At 40.4% G+C, this 25,677-nt stretch overlaps 1 protein-coding gene across 1 annotated transcript in view; it reads left to right on the top strand.

The window, feature by feature from the left end:
- The window catches only part of LOC126262344 (nuclear pore complex protein Nup160 homolog), an 82,756-nt gene extending 65,514 nt beyond the window's left edge, over nucleotides 1-17,242 (top strand). The window contains exons 4-5 of the mRNA XM_049958914.1: nucleotides 13,372-13,749; nucleotides 13,861-17,242. Coding sequence (XP_049814871.1) covers nucleotides 13,372-13,749; nucleotides 13,861-13,866 — 384 coding nt within the window. The 3' untranslated portion in view covers nucleotides 13,867-17,242. The remainder of the gene's footprint in view (nucleotides 1-13,371; nucleotides 13,750-13,860) is intronic.
- Nucleotides 17,243-25,677: the final 8,435 nt, after the last annotated feature.

Raw genomic sequence — 25,677 nt, forward strand, 5'->3', positions numbered from 1 at the left:
TTTCCCCCACTTTTAATCCAACCAACCGACTTTTATGTGCACCATCCCCTTTGGGGCTCACCCATAACCTGTCAGAGAGGTGCCCTCTTGGCTAACCTTCTCAGTCACCTTAACGTCATCTGCCCCCACATTCTTTTCAGACTCCACTCACATATATTTCCATTTGGACATCTCCTTCTGCACTGCCTAGCTTGCCCATCATCTCGAGAGGTCCATTCTCGCTGACAGGCACACGTGTGACCATTTCCTTTGTGCCATCAGATTGCTGACTCCTGTCCCACCTATGTGCACACCCTAATGGCAGCTTTCTTAGATCGACTGGAGGCTTTACTCCTCCCTGGCGGCCTTTGACGAACAAAATTTCCGCAGTTGTGATGACCAGGTGGAATATCTTACAAATTTTATCCTTACTGCTGCAAAAAGTTCCATCCTCACGCTTCTGTTTTACAGTGCTGTGTTCCAGTCCTGTGGTAGATTGAGGCATGCTGCAATGCCATTTGCATGCGGAAACTTGCTCTCCACATTTTTAACTGTCACCCTATGATGGCATACTGCATACATTATAAACAGTTGCACGCACAGTGTCATTGTGTTCTTCAGGATATCAAAAAAGGTAGCTGTATTTCATTCACTAGTTCTTTTAACAGTGCACTCGCTCTTCCATCACGTGGGCCAACCTCTGATGACTCACTAGGACCAAAGTCTATTCCACTATTTTCGGCCTGACAGTAGCGGATGATGTCATAGTGGACCCTATTGCTATTTCCAACACCCTGGGCCTCCATTTTGCAGAGATTTCGAGATCCTCCCACTATAATCCTGCCTTCCTCCCATTGAAACATGTGGAGGAGGCTCAGGTATACCCATCTCTTCCCCGAATCGTGAGTGCTACAGTGTCATCTTTACCATGAGGGAGCTAAATCATGCTCTCACTTCATCCCGATCCTCTGCCCCAGATGTTCACATTCAGATGTTACAGCACGTTTCTTTTCTGGGCAAGCACTTTCTCTGTCCTACGTACAACTGCATCTGGGCAGAGGCCACATTTCCCATAGGCTGGCAAGAAGCTGCTGTCATACCCATACGTAAGCCCAGTAAGGACAAACACCTTCCTTCTAACTACCACCCCATTTCTCTCACCAGCTGTGTTTGCAAGGTGATGGAACATATGATTCGTGCCCGGCTGGTATGGGGGCTTGAGTCTCGCAATTTAGAAACCACTGCATAGTGTGCGTATTTCGAGCACGCTGTTCTGCAGTGGACCATCTCGTCCACCCACATTGTGAATGGTTTTCTGTGGAAATCCCAGATTGTGGCTGTTTTTTTCGATGTGGAGAAAGCCTACAACACCTGCTGGAGGACTGGTACCCTCCGTACTATCTATAGGTGATGCTTTCGTGGCCGCATGCCTCATTTCCTTCAGGAATTTTTAAAAACAGAATTTTCAAGGTATGTGTGAGTTCTGATTGTTGGACACCTTTATCCAGGAAAACGTCCCCTTTGGAATTGCCATTAACCCTATGATAGCTTGTCTCCAATGGGCATCTCTCGCGCCCCTTTCATTGGCGATTTTGTCATCTATTGCAGTCCTCCACGAATCGGTCTCATTGAGAGGTGTCTTCACCGATGTATCAATCGTCTTTACTCATGGAGCATCAGCAATGGCTTTCGTTTTTCTACTGACAAAGCCGTTTGTATGAATTTCTGGTGGCGCAGTTGGTTTCTTCCACTGCCTTTACATCTTATACCTGTTGCTCTTCCGATTGTTCCTGGGGCCCATGCTGGATACGAAACTTCCTTGATCCTCCCATGTCTCTTACCTGCTGGCCCACTATATGTAGTCCCTCAAGTGTCCTCAGTGGTTCTTCCTGGGGAGCTGATTGGACCACCCTTCTCTGTTTGTACGGTCTCTTGTCCATTCAAAACTTGACTGTGGGTGTTTCATTTATACATATACATGTCCATCCCTCTCACGCCGTCTCAATAGTATCCACCATCGAGGCATCTGTTTGGCCGCTGGCACCTTTTACATTAGCCTGGTTGTGAATCTGTATGCAAAAGCTGGAAGACTACCGCCATGACTTTCTCCTCAACAGATATACACTACTGGCCATTAAAATTGCTACACCACGAAGATGACATGCTACAGATGCAAAATTTAACCTACAGGAAGAAGATGCTGTGATATGCAAATGATTAGTTTTTCAGAGCATTCACACAAGGTTGGCGCTGGTGGCGACACCTACAACGTGCTGACATGAGGGAAGTTTCCAACCGATTTCTCATACACAAACAGCAGTTGACCAGCGTTGCCTGGTGAAACGTTGTTGTGATGCCTCATGTAAGGAGGAGAAATGCGTACCATCGCATTTCTGACTTTGATAAAGGTCGGATTTAGCCTATCGCGATTGCGGTTTATCATATCGTGACATTGCTGCTTGCACTGGTCGAGATCCAATGACTGTTAGCAGAATATGGAATCGGTGGGTTGAGGAGGGTACGCCATGCTGGATCCCAACGGCCTCGTATCACTAGCAGTCAAGACGACAGGCATCTTATCCACATGGATGTAACGGATCGTGCAGCCACGTCTCGATCCCTGAGTCAACAGATGGGGACGTTTGCAAGACAACATCCATCTGCACGAACAGTTCGATGACGTTTGCAGCAGTATGGACTATCAGCTCGGAGACCATGGCTGCAGTTACCCTCGACGCTGCATCACAGACAGGAGCGCCTGCGATGGTGTACTCGACAACGAACCTGGGTGCATGAATGGCAAAACATCATTTTTTCGGATGAATCCAGGTTCTGTTTACAGCATCATCATGGTTGCATCTGTGTTTGGCGACATCGCGGTGAACGCACATTGGAAGCGTGTATTCGTCATCGCCATACTGGCGTATCACCCGGTGTGATGGTATGGGGTGCCATTGGTTACACGTCTCGGTCACCTCTTGTCCACATTGACGGCACTTTGAACAGTGGATGTTACATTTCAGATGTGTTACGACCTGCAAAACCCTACATTTCAGCAGGATAATGCACAATCGCAGGTTGCAGGTCCTGTACGGGCCTTTCTGTATACAGAAAATGTTCGACTGCTGCCCTGGCCAGCGCATTCTCCAGATCTCTCACCAACTGAAAACGTCTGGTCAATGGTGGCCAAGCAACTGGCTCGTCACAATGCGCCAGTCACTACTGATGAACTGTGGTATCATGTTGAAGCTGCATGGGCAGCTGTACCTGTACACGGCATCCAAGCTCTGTTTGATTCAGTGCCCAGGCGTATCCAGGCCATTATTACAGCCAGAGGTTATTGTTCTGGGTATTGATTTCTCAGGATCTATGCCTGATTTCTCAGGATCTATGCATCCAAATTGCGTGAAAATGTAATCACATGTCAGTTCAAGTATAATATATTTGTCCAATGAATACCCGTTTATCATCTGCATTTCTTCTTGGTGTAGCAATTTTAATGGCCAGTAGTGTACATGCCATTTGTCTGCCATGCATTGCCACCCATCCTATGCCTCCTTCTTCGATGACTCCTCTGATTGCCAGTAGGGGAGCATTCCTCTTCTCTGTTACCTCTTGAAATTCGCTTTCTGCTCTTGACTGTGGTAACTACCTGCCACTTTCCCAATGAGTGTGAACCCTTCACCACTTTGGCTTCATGTAGCTGTCGGTGTTCACCTTGGCCTCCATTTGCTTCCTAAGGACATTTCTCCAATCTTGATCTATTGCCTTCATTTTGACTAACTTCGTATGCAACTTTGTGATAGTACCCTTTATGTTCACTGATGGTTCTCTGACTGACCATGGTGTTGGGTGTGCCTTTGTCATTGGCACCATCATTGTTCGGTATCGGCTCAGTATTTACAGCAGACCTCTTCACCCTGTATCAGACCATGCAGTACATCCAGCGAAGCAAGCTTTTCAATTGCGTCATCTGGTCCGACTCTCTCAGTGCCCTCCAAAGCCTCTGTGTGCTGTACACCGTCACTCCCTTAGTGCAATGGGTCCAGGAAAGGTGTCACTTGCTCACTCTTCATGGAGCCACTGTAATGTTTATATGGGTTCCTGGTCATGTCGGTCTGACAGGAAATGGGGCCGCTGATGCTGCTGCTAAGGCTGCAGTCCTCATACTGCAACCTGCTAGTTCTTACATTCCCTCTGATGATCTCTGTGTTGCCGTCTGTCAGCAGGTGATGTCACTTTGGCATCACCATTGGTCCTCCCTTCATGGGATCAAGCCTCTCCCAGTGGCTTGGTCAACCTTGCCTCAGGCTCTCCCCATGAGGAGATCATTTTAGATGGGGTGCGTATTGGGCACTGTCTTAGCAATCACCATTTGTTAAAATGTTGCTCCCCCACCACTTTGTGCTCATTGCCCTCAACCTTTAATGGTATGCCTTTTTTTAACAACTTATGTTCCCATTTGTGTTTGCCATCTGAGTTATTGGCCGTATTAGTGAACGACGCGGGGGCTGTTGGCTGCGTTTTACTTTTTATCCCTCGTAGCAATATGGTGAAGGGCATTTAATCTTTCGTTTAGGACCTCCGTTTTTCTATGGTATAATTTATAGACCTAACTCCATGTCCCTCATTTTATTGGTCTTCTCTTCTGTTGATTGAGATTAACGTGTAATTGTTTTTAACTCCTCTCTTTGTCTTCATGTTCTGTACTTTTGACAAGGGCGCGTATGACCCTAGTTGTTTTTGTACCCTAAAGCAAAACAAAACGGGTCAATCTGGGCTCCCTCCCTTACCTTTCCCCCTCCCCCTCTTCCTCCCCTACCCCTTCCCATTTTTTCCATCCCTCTCCCTTACTCTTCCCCCTCTCTGTCTCCCTTTTCATGACTGCCTTTATCTCATTTCCTCCACACCCTCCTTTCCTCCTCTCTCTTAATCCCTTTTGTGCTCTACTCTCTGAACTCCTTTCATCTTGTGCAGCTGCTGTGTCATCTGGCAGAAGATTTGCGCCTCACTACCCTGCTGCCCCCACCTTGCCTCGGACACCATTTTCTATGTCCTTCCCACCTCCATCTAACCAAGCAGCTGCTTTCAATGATTTATATTCAGTAATCAGTTTTGCTTCTACCACGGGTGTGTACATGTTAGTATTTGCGTGTTTGAATGTGTGTACCCTCACTAGATAAAGAGCAAGATCTTGAAAACTAGTGTTAACTGTTTTCTGTTACATGTTTGTGCCACGCACCAATTTTTTTCGGTGAGGAGTTGCCTTTCCTGTATTTCATGTGTTAGTGGTGCCTTCCTGTATTTCACATGTTAGTGGAGAGTTGTTTGTCTCATAGTGACATTAAGCTCAGTGGTGCACCTTAGTGCTTCAAAGAGATTTGGCTGTGTGGCACAACTGAGTTTCACCCTTTCCATTTTCTCATCAAGAAAAATCACCACACACACACACACACACACACACACACACACACACACACACACACACACACACACACCTAAGATACTCTATAAGAACAATTACAGCTAAGAAAATTGGCACTCAGGCCACCTGAATTGTGTCAATGAGGAACGACTCCACCAGGTTCTGAGCCACACTATTAAATTTACACTTTCGGTAAGGTACCATGGAAAAATTTCAGTATGTATTTGTTTTAGAAAGACAGAGAGAAAGGACAAATTTTTCCTCTGCTGAAAAATATTTGTTGAACAGTTTTGTAGTCAATCTCCTTAACATTGTAGGTGCCTTCCTGACACAGGAGACTTCTCATGAAAGTCAAGTGATGATTCAGACTTCTCGTGGTTAGCACACTGGATTCGCATTCAGGAGGATGACGGTTCAATCCCACGTCGGCCACCCTGATTTAGGTTTTCCGTGATTTCCCTAAATCGCTCCAGGCATATGCCGGGATGGTTCCTTTGAAAGGGCGTGGCCGACTTCATTCCCCATCCTTCCCTAATCTGATGACCTCACTGTTTGGTCTCTTCCCCCAAACAACCCAATAAAACTTCTCATATCCAGTCATTACTGATAGAAGTACTGTAATAAATATGACTGAAAAGGCCATGCACAGAATTGTTGTTGGAGGGGGGGGGGGGGGGGGCAGCAAAGGTCCTTGGTGCTTGGTTTCCGTTTAAGCTTGGAACAAGGGAGAAAAAGTTTTTGGTTAAGCCTGGACCAGTGGCCATTTGTTTAGCCATTCAAACATCAGTCTTACTGTAACTATGTTACAGAGAATTAAACAATGTTTGAACTACGAACCAGAGTTGGAACCTCGACAAATTGTGCAAATTGATTAATTTTGAAAGTCTGGCTAAATGAAACATGTAAAATTCAATCTTGCGTGAATTGAATGCATGGAGGCAGTTTAAACTGAACCAAATATGTAAAAAAATTGAAAACTTGCTTTCAAAAATCTAGCTTCATTCAAATTTTATGTGCAGAAATCACATACCCACGCCACTTCTGGATTTAAAACTTGTGCAATCAGTTTAAATTTTCTAAGAATGTAGGCAAATGAATGTAATTAAGAAGTGCCCTGTTGTTTTGTGAAAGCTTTATCTCTTGCCGCGTCATAAGTGACGTGGTTTGAAAGACAATAATTGTGCATGTCTGCAACTTAACTTTTCTTTATGATAAGTAACAGTCTGTCTTTTCCTGCATTGTTGATATTTCCATTGTTTGATTTAGACATAAAAAAACCTATACAGGATCAGTCATAACACAAGTCGTCAAATATCTACATCAGTTGCCAAGCTGTGGCTGTCTGATTTCAACATTACGATAGAGTAAAAGTTGTGAACCAAAATTTAAAATGCTCCTATCGTATCACAAAAAAGGTGAATACGTCCTGGGCAGAGTTAAGAAGGGAACTAGCTTTTCGACTTATCTGCCAGCTTCAAAAACATTTCAATCAAAACTTATTGACATATCTGCACATTTTCATGAGTTAACCCCTTGTAATAGAGTTCGTGTCGGGAGGGGGGGATATAATTGTTACATCCCACTTCTGACACAAATTGTGGAAGAGTACGTGGTTTGGGGATGGGGAGAGAAACTTCTGACACCAATGTTAATGTATAAAATGACAGGGAAGGGGGAAGAAGGTTGTTAAATCTGCCTTGTGACAGCAGTGTGCAAGAGGTCAAGTGGTCAGGTTTTGATAGTGGGCATCCAGGGCTGCCTTTAAATGACAAAACAGGAAATTAAGTACAATAAAGAGTATATATTTCAATATACGGAGTACAAAGGGCTCGCCTAGGGTCGGAAGTTAGCAGGTTTGGGCCAGTCTAGGAGGTCGAACAATTAAAATGGGCAACAGAAGGGGAAGCGGTTCATGTTAACTCACATTGGTGGCCGGTCGTGAAAAGCAGAGCCAGAGGCTCTGCCTTCCAAAAAGACGTCTGTTCTGCTCGAGGTCTGGATTACAAGAGAGAGGGGCAACTGTGTTCTGCACCACAGACCACTCCAGTGTCCACTCACGTTATCGGTATCCCACACACACTGTTGGCTAAAACCAATGGCGTGAATTCGCGAGCAGTTTCAGCAGAGGCCTCAGGGCGTCTCCTGTCAGCAGCTTTAACTGGACAGAAGTGCCTCAGTTTTGAAAGACAAGTGACTTGTGCCATGTAGACACGACATGAATTACTCTGGGAGAAAACTTGTAAAGATTCCACTGGGCCTTTGAAATAAATTTCTTAAACTAGTTCCCTAAAATATTACTTAACTGGCTGCCATCCTGTACACCCTACTTCCCCAGCAGAGTGGGCTCTCTTAGCTGCAAGGTTTGGCACACCAGCATCTGGCAGTCTATAAGCTTGAAGTCCCTGATCCTGTGTCAAAAATCAGAAGATTTGCCAATCATAGTACACAATATATAATATCATATGGCTGAAGACCATACATGTAATAGCTAAAAAAGTATTTGTGGGGGTGGATTTGTTCCCGGGGAGATGTCAAGACCTTTTTTTTTTTATTTCTGGGTGGGGGAGGGTTTTGATTTTTTTTCCCCTTGGGGCACCATTTCTCCCCCAAACCCATCCACTGTTACATGTATGGTGAGAAGTGTAACAACAAACAAACAAAAAAAAAAATGTGCTTTCAGAGAGTGGGATGCATCTACAATAGGAACTATCCTAGAGTGGTGATGCATGCATCCTAAACTTTATTGACACATTGTATCATATGCACGACATGACAAATACCATGTTGGATGACATGATGGCATGTGTTACATAATACGACATGACATGTGATGTCATGTTACTTTACTTGACATGATACAGTATATTGTGTGACATGGGTAGTAACACTGACAAGTAACAAAGTGGGAATATCTCAAGATGTTTTGATTTAAATGTCTTTGAAGCAGCCACGTTAGCAAAATACTTCTTTTACATCCCTAACTCTGACAAGGATATATTTGTGTGATATGGCAGGAGCATTTTTCATTGTGGTATTTAATTTTATGTTTGTATTTCTTTTTGCCTGCTTCATTTACTGCATTTTTATATTTTCTTCATTCATCAATTAAATTCAATATTTCTTCTGTCACCCAAGGATTTCTACTAGCCCTCGTCTTTTTACCTACTTGATCCTCTGCTGCCTTCACTACTTCATCCCTCAAAGCTACCCATTCTTCTTCTACTGTCCATTCTTGTCAATTGTTCCCTTATGCTCTCCCTGAAACTCTGTACAACCTCTGGTTTAGTCAGTTTATCCAGGTCTCATCTCCTTAAATTCCCACCTTTTTGCAGTTTCTTCAGTTTTAATCTACAGTTCATAAACAATAGATTGTGATCAGAGTCCACAGCTGCCCCTGGAAATGTCTTACAATTTAAAACCTGGTTCCTAAATCTCTGTCTTACCATTATATAATCTATCTGAAACCTGTCAGTACCTCCAGGCTTCTTCCATGTATAAAATCTTCTTTTATGATTCTTGAACCATCCTTTTCTTACTATCGAATTCCAGTCACCCACGACTTAAGTTTTCGTCTCCCTTCACTATCTGAATAAGTTCTTTTATCTCATCATACATTTCTTCAATATCTTCGTCATCTGCAGAGCTAGTTAGCATATAAACTTGTACTACTGTAGTAGGTGTGGGCTTCGTGTCTATCTTGGCCACAATTATGCGTTCACTATGCTGTTTGCAGTAGCTTTCCCGCACTCCTATTTTTTTAATTCATTATTAAACTTACTCCTGCATTACCCCTATTTGATTTTGTGTTTATAACACTGTATTCACCTGACCAAAAGCCTTGTTCCTCCTGCCACTGAACTTCGCTAATTCCCACTATATCTAACTTAACCTACCTGCCCGATTAAGGGATCTGACATACCACACACTGATCCGTAGAATGCCAGTTTTCTTTCTCCTGATAATGACGTCCTCTTGAGTAGTCCCCGCCCGGAGATCCGAATGGGGGACTATTTTACCTCCGGAATATTTTACCCAAGAGGACGCCATCATCATTTAACCATACAGTAAAGCTGCATGCCCTCAGGAAAAATTATGACTGTAGTTTCCCCTTGCTTTCAGCTGTTCGCAGTACTAGCACAGCAAGGCCCTTTTGGTTAGTATTACAAGGTCAGATCAGTCAATCATCCAGACTGTTGCCCCTGCAACTACTCAAAAGGCTGCTGCCCCTCTTCAGGGACCACACGTTTGTCTGGCCTCTCAACAGATACCCCTCCGTTGTGGTTGCACCTACAGTACGGCAATCTGTATCACTGAGGCACACAAGCCTCCCCACCAACGGCAAGGTCTATGGTTCATTTGGGGGGGGGGGGGGCTAGATTAAGAAAAGGCAAACCTATGTTTATAGCATTTGTATACTTAAAGAAAGCTTTTGACAATGTTGAGTGGAATATTCTCTTTCAAATTCTGAAGGTGGCAGGGGTAAAATACAGGGAGCGAAAGGCTATTTACAATTTGTACAGAAACCAGAGGGCGGTTATAAGAGTCTCGGGGCACGAAAGGGAAGCAGTAGTTGGGCAGGGAGTGAGACAGGGTTGTAGCCTCTCCCCAATATTATTCAATCTGTATATTGAGCAAGCAGTAAAGGAAACAAAAGACAAATTCGGAGTAGGTATTACAATCCATGGAGAACAAATAAAAACTTTGAGGTTCACTGATGACATTTTAATTCTGTCAGAAACAGCAAAGGACTTGGAAGAGCAGCTGAACGGAATGGACAGTGTCTTGAAAGGAGGGTATAAGATGAACACCAACAACAGCAAAACGAGGAAAATGGGATGTAGTTGAATTAAATCAGGTGATGCTGAGGGAATTAGATTAGGAAATGAGGCACTTAAAGTAGTAAAGGAGTTTTGCTATTTGGGGAGCAAAATAACTGATGAGGGGCGAAGTAGAGAGGATATAAAATGTTGACTGGCAATGGCAAGGAAAGCGTTTCTGAAGAAGAGAAATTTGTTAACATCAGGTATAGATTTAAGTGTCAGGAAGTCGTTTCTGAAAGTATTTGTATGGAGTGTAGCCATGTATGGAAGTGAAACATGGACAATAAATAGTTTGGACAAGAAGAGAATAGAAGCTTTCGAAATGTGGTGCTACAGAAGAATGCTGAAGATTAGATGGGTAGATCACATAAATAATGAGGATGTATTGAATAGAATTGGGGGGAGGAGGAGTTTGTGGCATAACTTGACTAGAAGAAGGGATCGGTTGGTAGGACATGTTCTGAGGCATCAAGGGATCATAAATTTAGCATTGGAGGGCAGCGTGGAGGGTAAAAATCGTAGAGGGAGACCTAGAGATGAATACACTAAGCAGATTCAGAAGGATGTAGGCTGCAGTACGTACTGGGAGATAAAGCAGCTTGCACAGGATAGAGTAGCATGGAGAGCTGCATCAAACCAGTCTCAGAACTGAAGACCACAACAAAAACAACAACAACAATATTTAATTTTATAACAAACTTTGCAAATTACTTCTTTGCATTTGTTTGCATGATATGTTCTGCCACTGAAAACAAATATGGCTGGGGGTTGAATTATTTGCAAAATGAAGATTACAGTAGAAATTATGTAGTAATTTTCATTACCTAATTTATTGTCTTTATTCAATGTATTTTGATGTCCTTGTTGGATCAAGTAGAAAAATGTTTCTGTTTATATTCAGGGTTTGGTCTGAAATGTGCACCTTGAAACAAATTGATGCAGGCATTTTATTTTTCACACATTGTTCAATTCTCTTCATTATGAGACATCACAATTCCAATATTCAGGTATGTCTGAAACTCAGAACTCCTGCCAACTACATACACCAGCAGCTTGTCATAACTAACTGAGAACAAAAGAGAGAGTGCGTCTATCAGAAGTTCTTTATCATAATGAGTTTCTTCTTGATAATGTATTTTTGTGTTTTTTAAGTACATAATTAACAATTTTAATGATGATCACTTCAAATGGAGGTTAATCCAGTATATGAGGAATAATTAAGTTCTTTGAAAAACAGCAACATTAATACCCTTTCACACAGTATTTACATAAGTGTTCGACATTACTTTATTGGTATCGTTAAAACTGTAAAGAATGCAAAATTATAATTTCGAACTTGTCTATATCCTACAGTAAATTTATGATGTGGATTGAGTAATCCATTTCCTTTGTATTGAATAAGCCATTTCTTTTAATGTATCGACAAGTACTATACATAGTGAAAGGTTTGCTTTTGATCAGTTCCATTATGTGATGCATCTTGGGAATTGTAAATTTTCCATCCAGCGCTTTCCTTTAATATATTAAAAAAAAAAAAAAAAAAAAAAACAGGCTGTTAAAAAGTATTCCGTATTTGAAGAGGTGGCATGTGCAGTAAACATGGGCGCTAAAATGCATATAGTAAGAGCTATGAGTGCTTGTTCAGTAGAAGAGATGTGTTTCACAGTAGTGAAGATGAAGTAGTGCTCAAAGCTCTTAAGGTATGCATTTTAGAGTCCACTTTTTAAGACTTTTTTTAAAAAAATTTTGTCCATACTACCACTTCTCAAAGCATGGAACACTTTTATAACAACCTACATATGATGGTATGGTGAAAACACAGGTCACAATTTTGTAGTTATGTTTGACTAATGTTGTGCAATCACATAATGTAAATATCAGTTTAGTCTGTCGTATGGCCTTTTGTAACGGAAGGGTTGTGTTGCTTTCAAATTGATAATCAGTGCAAAAATAAGTCTTTGTTTAGGGCAGTTTATTGCCAAAAGGGATTCCTCTAAAGTTTAGTCAAGATTGTTTGTAAGTCTGCTCCTTCATGTTTAGCAACAAAAAAATTACAGGTTTGGATCGTCTCAGTGGAAAAACATGAACAAAATGTATTGACCTACAACATATGAAAATAATGATTTTTACTGTCAGAGTGAAGTTTTCACTTTGCCCTAGTCTAATTAACAAACTGAGTACTTCCTTGAGTTTTTAAAATACTTGCAGTTGTGATGAAAAAGTATGTGTATTTTCTTTGAGGTTTTCCATTATAATAATGTTAAGGCCAGGATCCAGAATTAGGCATATTGCGATATAACCTCTACTAAACACCAAAGTGACATTTTAAATTATTTCTGTTTGGAGTACTGTTTTTAACCTCCAGAATCATATGATGTATTAAGTAGGTGCTCATTTTTGCAGCTAAAACAGATATAACAGCTTTAACTCTCTTCTGTTATCATTTTCCTTACTCAGTTGGTGGCAGTTTAATTAAAATTAGGGGAAACTTAAATTAACAGTTAGAAACCAGCATTGTTGTGACATGGTCACCAAAAGAAAAACAACTGAACAAGCCCTGGCATCTTTCTTATAAGTTGGCTCTGATTGTTTTTTGATACTTTGCGTTGAGATTAAAATCTCTGGATGGTTAGATTTATTGAAGACAGAGCTGGTCACACAAACCGACAGTAGTGTATTACCACACAAATCGTGTCAACTGACACCCCAAATTCTTCCACTGTACAAAATTATTCAGCAGTATAATTTTCCCTTAATTAATCAATATGTCACAATGAGATGGGATGGCTGGTTAGTACTTACCTTCAGGAGGTGAAATATGTAGCACTGCTGATTGTTGCATAAAAGTCTGACAGTATCTTGGCTTTTGAACATTAGTCCCTTTGTTAGGGAGGGAAAAGAATTGGATTGTGGACGATAAAAAGGGAGATTACTCAGGCCCCAAGAACGGGAGAATTTTATCTAGTAATTACAACCATTTAATAAAGAAATGATACCGCTGAGTAACTTTTATGTCTTTGCTCTCTTTGTGAAATGTTCGTCCAACTTTGTAATTTTTAAGTAGCTGAGTGATTATTTTTCCATTTCTCTTTCTTGACCCATGTTATTCTCTCTGTGTGCTTTTTAAGTTGATAATTTTATTTTCAGGCTATTGCTGAAAGATTATTTCTACTTGATATGCAAATACCTCACTGGATTCAGGATTACTACTGTCAGTATAACCCCACGGAATACCTTCGACTACTTTTACGTTATGGTCAGTTTGAGAATGCTGCTGCTTTGGCTGAAAAATATTTGCAGACAGCTATGGGTGTCAGCCACCACAGATTTGGCATGAAGCACACACTTCGTGATGCCCCATTTCCAACATATGTTCCTATTCATCTGATAGATGTGCTTTTGTTAGAAATGGATGGAAATCAAAGACTTCAAGAAGCATTTGAAAGTTTAACTAAACTTAAAGACCAATACATAAAAACAGTGACAAGTGAGAATATTACATTGTTCCAACGAAGGCGGAATGAGGTAATTGGATTATCATAGTTACAGTCCATCACATTTCTTATCAATGTTATGTTGCACAATAATTTAATATTTACAAAATTGACTTTCATCCAAATGTATTTTCATTTTCAGGAGTGAATTTTATGAAGTTCAGCAACCAAATTGATGATAAAATGTGCTGCTACACATAAAAACCTGTGCTGCACACAGCACCATTTAGAAGGTGTTTTTATTCATCTCATGAGGAGAAAATCAGACATTTTGTTTTGTACACTTTTTACAGTTATTTTTCAAGTGATAGCCCAAGTGGCAGTTTTAAGTAAATGTCTTGTTGAAGTTTTTGTATATTAAATTAATGAAATTTGTTGTGTATTTATTTCATGTGTAGTGAACAGTGGAAGAAACCCATTTTATCACGTACTTAATCAAATGCAGTGACCACTTGAACCGAGTATTGTGTAATAGAAGTTTTTTAAACATTTTCTCTACTTTTAAAGAACATCCATACCAGAAGTACGACTGTTCAAGTGATGATATATTTTTGTACATTGTTTTGTACTTGGTGCTGAAATAAATTAGTTACTGCTATCTTTGTTAAGAAAAGAATGGTGGGAGAAAAGTTCCAAGATGAAGTTATTTTATTGTTTATGTTCTTTAATATTTTAAGCTTATTCTGGCCAAAATGGTTTTTTTTATCCCAAATGAGTGTCATTCTGTATAAGTTCATCGTAAGAAGGAAGGAGGATTAGGTTTGAAAGTGGTTATGAGAACCTGAGACAGCAAAAGCTTGGCTAGGGCAAGGATGAGGACTGCATGTTGTCAGTACCTCTTCCAAAGGATCCATCCCAGTAATCACCTTTATCTGTTTAGGTAAACCATGGCCAAATAAATCCATATTACTGGACAGATTCAAATGCTGCTCCCTCCATTCCACTGTATTAACCAATTATGCCCCATTTGACAATGTATTGTGTGTGCTGAACGGGTGGTTTGAGAATGAGAGTGCAGAGAAAATACAGGAAATGACAGTATTGCATGATACACTGATAAGCCAAAACATTATGACCACTGACCACCGTGACGTTGGATGCTGCCTGGTGGCATTGCGGGGACGTGATGTGGTAGCGGAAGTATTGAAGTGGAGCAGACACAGATGTGGGATCACCCTAGCTAAGATATGGGCTGCAAATGGGGAAATCCATTGACATATGCAACTTTGACAAAGGGCAGATGATTATTACTCAGAGCCTGTGAATGAGTATCTCAAAAATGGCGAAACTGGTCAAATGTTCATGTGCTACTGTTATGAGCATCTATGGAAAGAGGTAGGAGGGTGGTGAAACTACCACTAGGCGCTAAATGGTTAGACGTCAAAACTCTTCACAGAACACAGGGTTCGGAGGCTTGTCTGCTCTGTAAAGTAGGATAGACGGTGATTTGTGGCATCTCTATGGAAAGAGTAAAATGCTGGTGCACACACAAGTGTTTCAGAGCACACTGTTCATTGTACAGTGTGCAACATGGAGATCTGCAGCAAATTACCCCTACGTGTTCACCAGTTGACCCAACAACGTTGTCAGTAAGATTGCAGTGGGCACAGAACCATTGGGATTCAACTGTCGATCAGTGGAAAAGTATTGTCTCCTCGGGTGATTCTCATTTTTGCTACACTAGGTCGATTGTCATCTCCACAAATGAGGTCATTGAGGTGAACGGCGGCTCGAAATGTGCAGTGTACCATGGATGCAGGCTGATGGGAAAAGTATCATGCTGTGAGAGACATTCTTCTGTGCTTGTATGGGACCTGTGCTAGTAATCAAAGACATGCTGACAGCTGCAAACCACTTGTTTCCCTTCATACTTGAGTCTTCCCTGATGGCGATGTCATCTTTCAGCGCTATAATTGTCCACACCTATCAGCGTGGTGCAGTGATTAGCACACTAGACTCGCATTCAGGACGACGATGATTCAAACCTATGTCCGATCATCCAGATTTAGGTATTCTATGATTTCCCAAAATCGGTTCAAGTGAATGCTGAGATGGTTCCTTTGATAGGGCGCAGTTGTTTTCCTTTCCCATCCTTGACACAACCCGAGCTTGTGCCCAGTCTTTAATGACCTTGGTGTCGATGGGAGATTAAAACCACTCTTCCTTCTTCTTTTGTGTATAATTGTCCATGTCTTGGAACCAGAATCATGCTTCAGTGGTTTGAAGAGCATTTTAGTGAACTGACATTGCTGTCTCGGTGGCCAAGTTCGCCTGATGTAAATCCTATGGAACCCATCTGGGTTGCTATTGGGTGTCATCCCCGTGTATGCTAAGTCAGCAGCTGCCCGTTATTTACATGAATTACATTACCTGTGCGTAGACATCTAATGCCACATACCTTCTCAAATCTACCAACAAACTGTTGAATCCCTTATATGCAGAATCAGTGATGTATTTCATTCCAAAGATAGACAAATAAGCTATTAAGCAGGTGGTCATAATGTTTTGGCTCATCAGTGTACAAGGAGCTAATATGAGGCATGTAATTTTTAAATACAGCAGGTACTATCAGCAATCCATACTGAGTACTGTATATATTGGCTACCCACATATGCCATAATGGAAGAATTCAACTGTGTTTACATTTGTTTGTGCTTATTTAAAAAAAAAGTCTGAAAATCCTGCTTTGTTGGAAATATGCACTGTGATTTGTTTTTGGTGTATAAAAGCAATTGAAGTTCATTGGCAGTTTGGTGGTGAAGTTTATGGAGGAAACACTACAAACAATGGAATGGCAAGAAAATGGGTTATGTGCAATTAAAGATGGTTGTCCTAATGTCAGTGAAGTGGGCAATTGTCTGTCATCATTGAAGAAAGCTGATGAAAAAGTTTAATAAGAAAACAGACACTTAACAATTTTGGCCTTATCTAATGAATTCCCTCTGGCTTGAAGAAATGTTTACGAAACTCGTACAGTACTAGCAGAAGTTGTACTGAGACAGGATACTGCAAATGCTGACTGAAGTACTAAAACCAATAAAATAATCAGTGTTTTGAGTTTTTAATGATACAGTCACTAATTTTTCAGCCAAATTGTCACTAGAAATAAACATGGGTAGCTTATGGTGTGCCTGATACAAACGAACAGTGCTTTAAGTTAGAGGCATTCCACATGACTGCAGAAAGTTGCGTAAAAAATTATGTGCACTGTGTGTTGGGTGGGGTTTCCTGACTGGCGGGGTCCTCATATAGCTGGGGACATCTTGATTACCCTCCATGTAACTCTCCACCTAGTAATAACCACATGTACCTGCACTTAAAAAGTATTCAGGTGGTTAGTACTATGATTATTACTGTAAACAGCCATTTGGTATATCAGGCAGCAGACTTTTATGACAATGGCATTCAGATGTTGGTTGTACATTATAATAAGTGACTAAATGTTTGTGAAAATTCTTGTAATGTAGTTACAAGTGTAGGCACTCATGTAATAACAAAATTGTTTCAAAAAGTGCACATATGGTTAACATAAAAATGGTATTTTTCTTGTATGAGACACTTAATATCTCACATGTGCAACTAAATTAAATTTGATTCACTGTTGTGGACTGAATAGCTTTTTCCGCTGAACTGAATTTTGTAGTTTCAAGATATTTTTGCTTGTTTTATTCTAAATGGTCTGATCTTTCATCTGTTCCATTTATCCCATCGTAAGTAATGTCGTGGATATATGAATACAAAAATAATGGTGTGTGTTATGTTTCACAGGATAGGGAGATGATGACTGTTGCAATATTCTACAAAAGGTACAGGCTATGAGAGAGAGAGAGAGAGAGAGAGAGAGAGAGAGAGAGAGAGAGAGAGAGAGAGAGAGGGGGGGGGGTGACAACAAAGGCATGATTTGCCACTTAGAATTACACAATGTATATAGTAATGGAACATCAGGACCACAGTGAGATGCACAGTTCTCTAGCGTAGCAACATACGTGGGTCGATCACGAAGGAATGGTTCAGCAAACCGAAAGGAAGGATTAAGGAACAGTAGTTCTTTATTCCTTTCCGTTTGGTCTTGTATCTGTTCATCCGTTCCTAATTTCCACCCCAGACTCATTTCAGTTCCCCAACCCGGCCTTGGTCTCCTTAGGTCGGTCACCTCCCTTCCCCATCCTCATAACAACCACTGCCACCCAGGTGGTCACTTGTTCCAGCTGCACCGGTCTTCAGTCAGTTGTAGTTCCTTTCATTTATTGTGTTCGTACTTTTTTTTTTCAGTTTCTCGAAATCCTTTTTCGTTCTTTGGGAATGCTGTTTAGCATACATGGCTTTTATAACTTGTAAAATTCTCATTTGAAGATTATGGAGCTGTGTTATATAAAACAATTTCATTCCATCAACTTCATCACTGGTAGTCAAGTGTGTAAACTTTTAGATGGCAGACCTCTCCCTAGTCCTGAATCGGTAGAAGTCGGGAAGCTTCGATTGGCACGCGGTTTCGACTGCTGCCAACATTACGTAGCTGACTATGTTGTACAAGGTAGCTATTGTCGTCTACTTCGTTATTGTTTTGCGCTGTACTGTTTTGCGTGTTTCTATTGTGCAAAACATTATCAAAATGAGTGAAGAGGCAGTTGCTGGCCTATCTCGGGAGTCGCCAACAACCCCTACCGGTAGGCCTACGGTTAGAAGGAAACCAGTATTACGTAGCGATGCTCGCAAAATACAGACAAACATAATATATATATATATATATATATATATATATATATATATATATATATATATATATTTATTTATTTTTTTGTGACTTACCGAACGAAGGCGCTGGCAGGTCGATAGACACACAAACATACACACAAAATTCTAGCTTTCGCAACCAACGGTTGCCTCATCAGGAAAGAGGGAAGGAGAGGGAAAGATGAAAGGATGTGGGTTTTAAGGGAGAGGGTAAGGATACACTCGCACACACACACATATCCATCCACACATACAGACACAAGCAGACATATAATGTTTCCCTCTATTATATATATATATATATAGATTTTAATGTACATGACGATTTCAGTTTCGTTTATGAACAACATTTAAAGCGAGTTTTACTTCCAAGCCTTTCGTCTGCTTTCGTGTAAGCATGACACACAATTTGTAGTGCCAGCACTGCAACTGGTAGGCGTGCCTTGTCTCCTCCCCCCCCCCCCCCCCCCAGCTCCTCGCCCCTCGCCAACCAACTTTGCCGTCTTACAGTTAACACACTGTAGTGCAGAAATTTTGGTAAAAGTTAATTCGCTATTTTAGACCTTGCTGGTAGCAACTTCTTTAAATTCTATAGTTATTAACAGGTATTGAATTATATCGTTTCATCAGTATTACTAAAAAAAACAGTATTTTATGTTTTTGTACCAAATTTTAATTTATTGTGAATACTCACGTTCTCATGTGATCATCTACCTCCGGCTATGTTGATGAGGTGAAAATATTTTGCATTCAGGGAATCTTCAAAGATGATTGATTTTCTCTCTCTCTCTCTCTCTCTCTCACACACACACACACACACACAAAGGTGTATCTCCTATGACTCATCAACTGCACAAATCAGTATATATTAACAGGGACAGTAAAACAATGCGGTCCAGGGCAGTGCCGTCTGCTGGGGTACTGGTTGTTCTTGTCCCTTATATATCAATGAAATGAATATCAGACTAGACTAATCTAGGACCACTCTTTCGAATGGGCACATAAAATTCTGCTTTCCACTGACACTGTGCATCACATGAAAGACTTGATGAGCACCATTTATTTGGGCTGACTCCAGCTTCATAATGTAAAAATGAAGTTCCAAATATTTGTTGCAACACTACAGAAAATGTGCCTGACAACTTATGTAAGACACCCTGTATATTGAGTTTCATATCCTATTAGTGTGAAGAAAATCAAAGAGGGACAGCCCAATAACATGACCGTACCCAGAATCTGCAGGGTAACTCATCGTAGTTTTGGGGTGAATGGTAGAGAGCTTTCAGATCTCACAATAAATCGTTCTCGGAACACTTGTACATTCTGCCTTCAAAGAAAGAGCTTTCAATCTAATATCATGAAAAAGATAGATGCTATTCACCATATTAAGGAGGCACCGAGCTGTAGACAGGTACAACAAAAACAGCTATGCATCTGAGCTCTCTGACAAAAGGCTTTCTTCTAAAGCAACAGTGGCCATGAGTTAGTGTGTGTGTGGGCGCGTGCGTACGCGCGCAACTAAAACAGGTCATTTGGCCGAAAGCAAGGCAAAATGTATAAGTGTACTTGAGAACCATTTGTTATAAAATCTGAAAACTACCCATTATTCACAGAAAAACTAAAGTGAGTTATCCCTGCAGATTCTTGGTATTTTCATGTTATTGAGTACAGGACTTCTAATTTTATATTCTGACTTTTTAAAATCCATACTGTATCACATTATTAGGTAAAAGAAGAATTGATGAACAAGTAACAATAAAAGCATCCCAAAAAGAACCATTCCTCATTTAACTATCTTCCAAAGATGAACTAAACTGCCCATTTCTACATTGCAACGAGAGAAAAATATCCATGTGAGTAACTTTAGCAAAGACATATCTATTGAGGGGAATTTGTAGTGCCAAAAGGGGTGCAGCACTGCTGATGATGATCTTGAAAGTATCTTTACCCATCTTTCAAAACCACAGAAACTACCAACACAGTTTTATATAAGGAATGTGCATCAGCCAAGCAAGGTGATGACAAACTCTGTATTTGTCACACTGTAAACTCAATATGAAAATATTACACTGAGGTGACAAAAGTTGTGGTGTGGGATAGCAATATGCACATATACAGATGGTGGTAGTATTGTGTACACTATGTATAAAAGGCTACTGCATTGGCAGAGCTGCCACGTGTACTCGGGTGATAATGTGAAAAGGTTTCCGATTTAATTACGGCTGCACGACAGGAATTAACAGACTTTGAATGTGGAATAGAAGTTGAAGCTACCTTCTTGGGACATTCTATTTTCGAAATCATTAGGGACTTCAATATTCTGAGATCCAAGTGTAAAGAGTGTGCCGAGACCACCAAATTTAAGGCAGTACCTCTCACTGTGGACAACACAGTGGCGGTCTCAACTTTTCTCCCAAGAGCAGCGGCGTTTGTGTAGAATTGTCCATGCTAATGGACAAGCAGTGCTGCATGAAATAACCGCAGAAATCAATGTGGGACGTCCGACAAATGTATCTGTTAAGAGAGTGTGGTGAAATTTGGCATTAATGGCTACGGCAGCTGACATTTTACATCGCCTGCAGTACCTCTCTAGGGGTCAGGACCATATCAGTCAGACCCTAGACAACCTTGGCCTGGACAGATGGGTCCCAGTTTCGGTTGGTAAGAACTGATGGTAGGGTTCTGAGTGCAGCACAGAAACTGTGAATCCAAGTTGACAACAAGGCACTGTGTAAGCTGATGTTGGCTCCATAATCGCGTGGACCATGTTTACATTGACTGAAAGAAAATGGTTGTTAGGCTAACTGCAGACCATTTGCAGCCATTTTTATGGATGACTGTGTGCACTGCCGCTGGGCCACAATTAGATTGAAGAACATACTAGGCAATTTGAGCAAATGATTTGGCCATCTAGATTGCGCGACATGATTCACATCAAAAATTTATGTGATGTAATCGAGAAGTCAGTTTGTGCACAACATCTTGCACTGGCAACAATTTTGCAAATAAAATATTTCTGCAAGGGACTTCCAATGACTTGTTGAGTCTGTGCCACATCAAGTTACTGCACTAGACTGGGCACAAGGAAGTCACACACGATATTAGGAGGTAACCCATGACTTTTGTTGCCTCTGTGTGTGTACTTGTGTGGCTATTGCCAATAAGTCTTTGAAAATATTTCTGCGTTCAAAGCAAATATCTTAAAGCCATATACATTGAGCTACAATTTAGATGCTGTCATGCGATTGTCCTGCAATTTTTTATAGGGGAAACTAGTTTGAAATCTCGCCTTTAACCCGCAAATAAAAACCAGGTAAAGCAGCTCAATTTTGTAGTTATTCTAACTTACCTGGAACCAGATAGTATTGTAACACGGGTAAAAGGAATACTGCATACTTTATTCTGACTTGTGTTGAACATGGAAAGGAATAGATTTGGAAGGAGTTATCAGCTTAATATAGAGGAAACAAAAGAAAAATTTGGAGTAAGAATTAAAGTCCATAAAGCAGAAATAAAAACTTTGTGGTTTGCTGATGATATTGTAATTCTGTCACAGACAGCAAAGGACCTGGAAGAGCAATTGAACGAAATGGACAGTGTCTTGAAAGGAGGATATAAGATGAACATTAACAAAAGCAAAACAATGATAATGGAATGTAGTTGAATTAAATGGGGTGATGCTGAGGGAATTAGATTAAGGAAATGAGACACTGAAAGTAGTACATGACTTTTGCTATTTGGGGAGCAAAATAACTGATGATGGCCGAAGTACGGAGGATATAAAATGTAGACTAGCAATGGCAAGGAAAGAGCTTCTGAAGAAGAGAAATTTGTTAATATTGAGTATAGATTTAAGTGTCAGGAAGTCGTTTCTGAAAGTATTTGTATGGAGTGTAGCCATGTGTGGAAGTGAGACATGTACGATAAATAGTTTAGACAAGAAGAGAATAGAAGCTTTCAAAATGTAGTGCAACAGAAGAATGCTGAAGATTAGATGGGTAGATCACATAACTAATGAGGGGGTACTGAATAGAATTGGGGAGAAGAGAAATTTATGGCACAACTTGACTAGAAGAAGGGATTGGTTGGTAGGACATGTTCTGAGGCATCAAGGGATTGGAGGGTAAAAACCGCAGAAGGAGAACAAGAGATGAATACACTAAGCAGATTCAGGATGTAGGTTGCAGTAGGTACTGGGAGATGAAGAAGCTTGCACAGGAGAGAGTAGCATGGAGAGCTGCATCAAACCAGTCTCTGGACTGAAGACCACAACATAGAAAAATGACTCCACAAGCAGTGCAGATTTGAACTGTTGTTGGCTAAATACTTCCAAAGTCCAAATGGCATAGAATTCTTAAGAATGTTGAACACACTTGCTGTGTGGTATCTGCACAGGAAAGTATGTATTATGGCTCTCCAGCATCAGGTGGTGATGTAATGCTAATGTACTTCTTTTCAAGGTCACAATAAAGTGGTTAAAACACTTACTGCTGTGTGGTCACCTGTGACCACAACAGGAACTTCATACCTTATGCCTGGTGTGAAATATCCATCGCTAAGTATGCAGGAGTCAATGTGTTGACCACATATTTTCTTTCTTATCCAATTACATAGATTAGGGGGCAGTGTTGTTATAGTGATAGGGGAGGGGATACGTAATTATTTCTCTGACAGTACTGATGCTGTCTTCAGAATAACAGGTTAGTGGAAATGTTTAGGTTTTTATTTGACCTACTGTTAATTAGGGCAAGACATGGATATTTCTACATTCCACAGACAAGTGAAAATTTGTTTCCCATTTGCAGAACGTGTTTAAATACTTTCTTCTGCATTGAGTTTTACATACTGAAAGCTGTATACCTCGTGAGTTGTTACACAGCTTAAATGTTCTACCATTGTATATGCTCTATCAGAAAATACGTGTTTTACCATTCAGGCATACTGTTCAATAGTTCATCTCTGACATTTCCAGAGAGAATCCTAATGAGCCCCATCACACCTGCTATTGAAGCAAAACAACTGAAGAAATTCAGGAGCTGTTACAGTGACATTTCCCATGCTTTATTGAATTATGCATCAAGTCCACTTTGTCGAATTACACATAAAATCCATCACACTCAAATAGAAAAGCTGTGCAGTCCTCTACTGAACATCTTGTATCACAGTCCTGCCCCAACTGGCAACTAACATTTCATCACCAGTGGACAGACTGCTTTCTACACTGGATAACAAAGTGGGACAAGCACTGTAAATAACATTTGTACCATATAACCTTTTCTCTTAAGCATTCCCTCTGTGCTGTAATGTGGTTAATTTCATCATACATACTTTATTTCTCTTCCCCTGGAGGCAATCTACTTTGGACCATTGTTTCACATGCTGTTGTTAGAATACTTTCATGTACTAATAACTGTATCTGTTTCAGTATCCCAAGTGACTGCAGTGAACTAAAACTCCACAATACTTTTGCCGTCTGGAGGAGGAAGGGGGCAGGGTGTTGCAATTTCTGGCCTTTAGTACAATCTGAACATCTTTTAATCATGTGTGCATTGCAAGTCTTATAATATCAAATCCTCATTCTGCAATCGAACGGAGTCTTACAGGGTGACCCAATGAGCCCTTTGCTGTACATTCTTTCCACTGAAGAAGTACTCCGAATTGGAGAAAATGAAGATGATGTATATGTATATGCATACACTGACGACATAGCTGTAGGTTCAACAGACGTACAGAAGGTGCAGAAAATCACTGAGAAAATAGACAAATGGTGCAGTGAGCACAAACTACACATAAACATAACAAAGACAGAAATGGTAATTTTCAGAAAAAGGAGGCAGAACACCCAAGAATGCAGAAATCAACATCAGAGGACAAAAAATAAAAATCTCATCAGTCTTTAAATACCTAAGGGCGACATTGCAACCAACAGCCAAATGCTTCACAAAGCATACAACAGAATCTGCAGCCCAAGCAATACAGGACATCAAAAACATCCGCCTACTCAGTCTAGAGATAGACATGAAATTATTCAACGCAAAAATCTTGCCAATCCTGGCCTATGGGATGGAGATGTATGGGACCAACTGACAGAAAAAAATCTAGAAACACTAGATAAGGTAAAATCGACTTATCTAAAGCACTAGGTCTCTCAAAGACAACAAGGTCTAGACTAGTGTACCTGCTAGCGAGAGAGACATTCGTAATTGAAGACCTCTAACTTCGATATATGATGCCACACCCCAGGGCTTCCAGAAAGCAACAAGGATCATGGAGGACAAACGAGAAAAAATATGGCACCGAAGCAATGACGAACCGCTCATGGACAGCACCAAACTTCGAGCTGCGACATGTCGTAACTAGACTCTATTCACGGCTTTCATCATCTAATTTTCAAAAACAAAACTTATCACGACCCAACCACAACATGTGTATGTGAACTGTGTAATGAACCCTGTCTACAATATCACATAGAACTGTGCAGTAAAAAGAGTGAAATCGATAAATGAAAATGTAAATTGTTAAGCAAAGTAACTGTATATGGCTATTTGGCTGCAATTTTATTAAATAAAAATAATTCTATCAAATCCTTAAATTTTTACCATGCATATGTGGCTATCCATATGTGAAGGTGCAGTTCATCCAGAAAATAGAATGTTCTTCTTAACTTGTAACTACTGTTGTTGCGCTGTTACAGATAACATGGCCGTTAAACCAACAATGATATGGTTAGTTTGTAACAAATTTGAATATATCTTTACCTTTAGAAGGCAACTTAATACGGGTCTAATCGGCCTTTATGTACTTTTATAAAAATAATCGTTAAACTGAAGATTAAGATACTTACAACAGCCTTCCTAAGCACATCAATAAGATGTCTTTTATGATGCTTCAAAATGCCATATTTCTATAAGTGCTGCAATTGAATATACGTTACATCTGTGCACACTCAAATCTGCAGACATTTGGGGGACTTGCCTCTACAGAATAGCTGGAAATATTTTATGTTTTCTCTGTTTCTTTGAACCTATTCTCATGAAAGATTTTTTGAATCTATCTTCCTAATTTATGCACATAATCAATATTCCAACTGACTGAGGCAATTTGTGTTAAGACGATTTACTAAATTTTGAACATCACATAAATGCTTTACTTGCATGTCAAATCTTCTTGCTAACAAGTTTTCTCACTTTTAACTTTGCTGAATGTGATCGGATTGTAATATACA

Source organism: Schistocerca nitens, chromosome 6 (assembly GCF_023898315.1).
Source record: "Schistocerca nitens isolate TAMUIC-IGC-003100 chromosome 6, iqSchNite1.1, whole genome shotgun sequence".
NCBI classification, from domain to species: Eukaryota; Metazoa; Arthropoda; class Insecta; order Orthoptera; family Acrididae; genus Schistocerca; species Schistocerca nitens.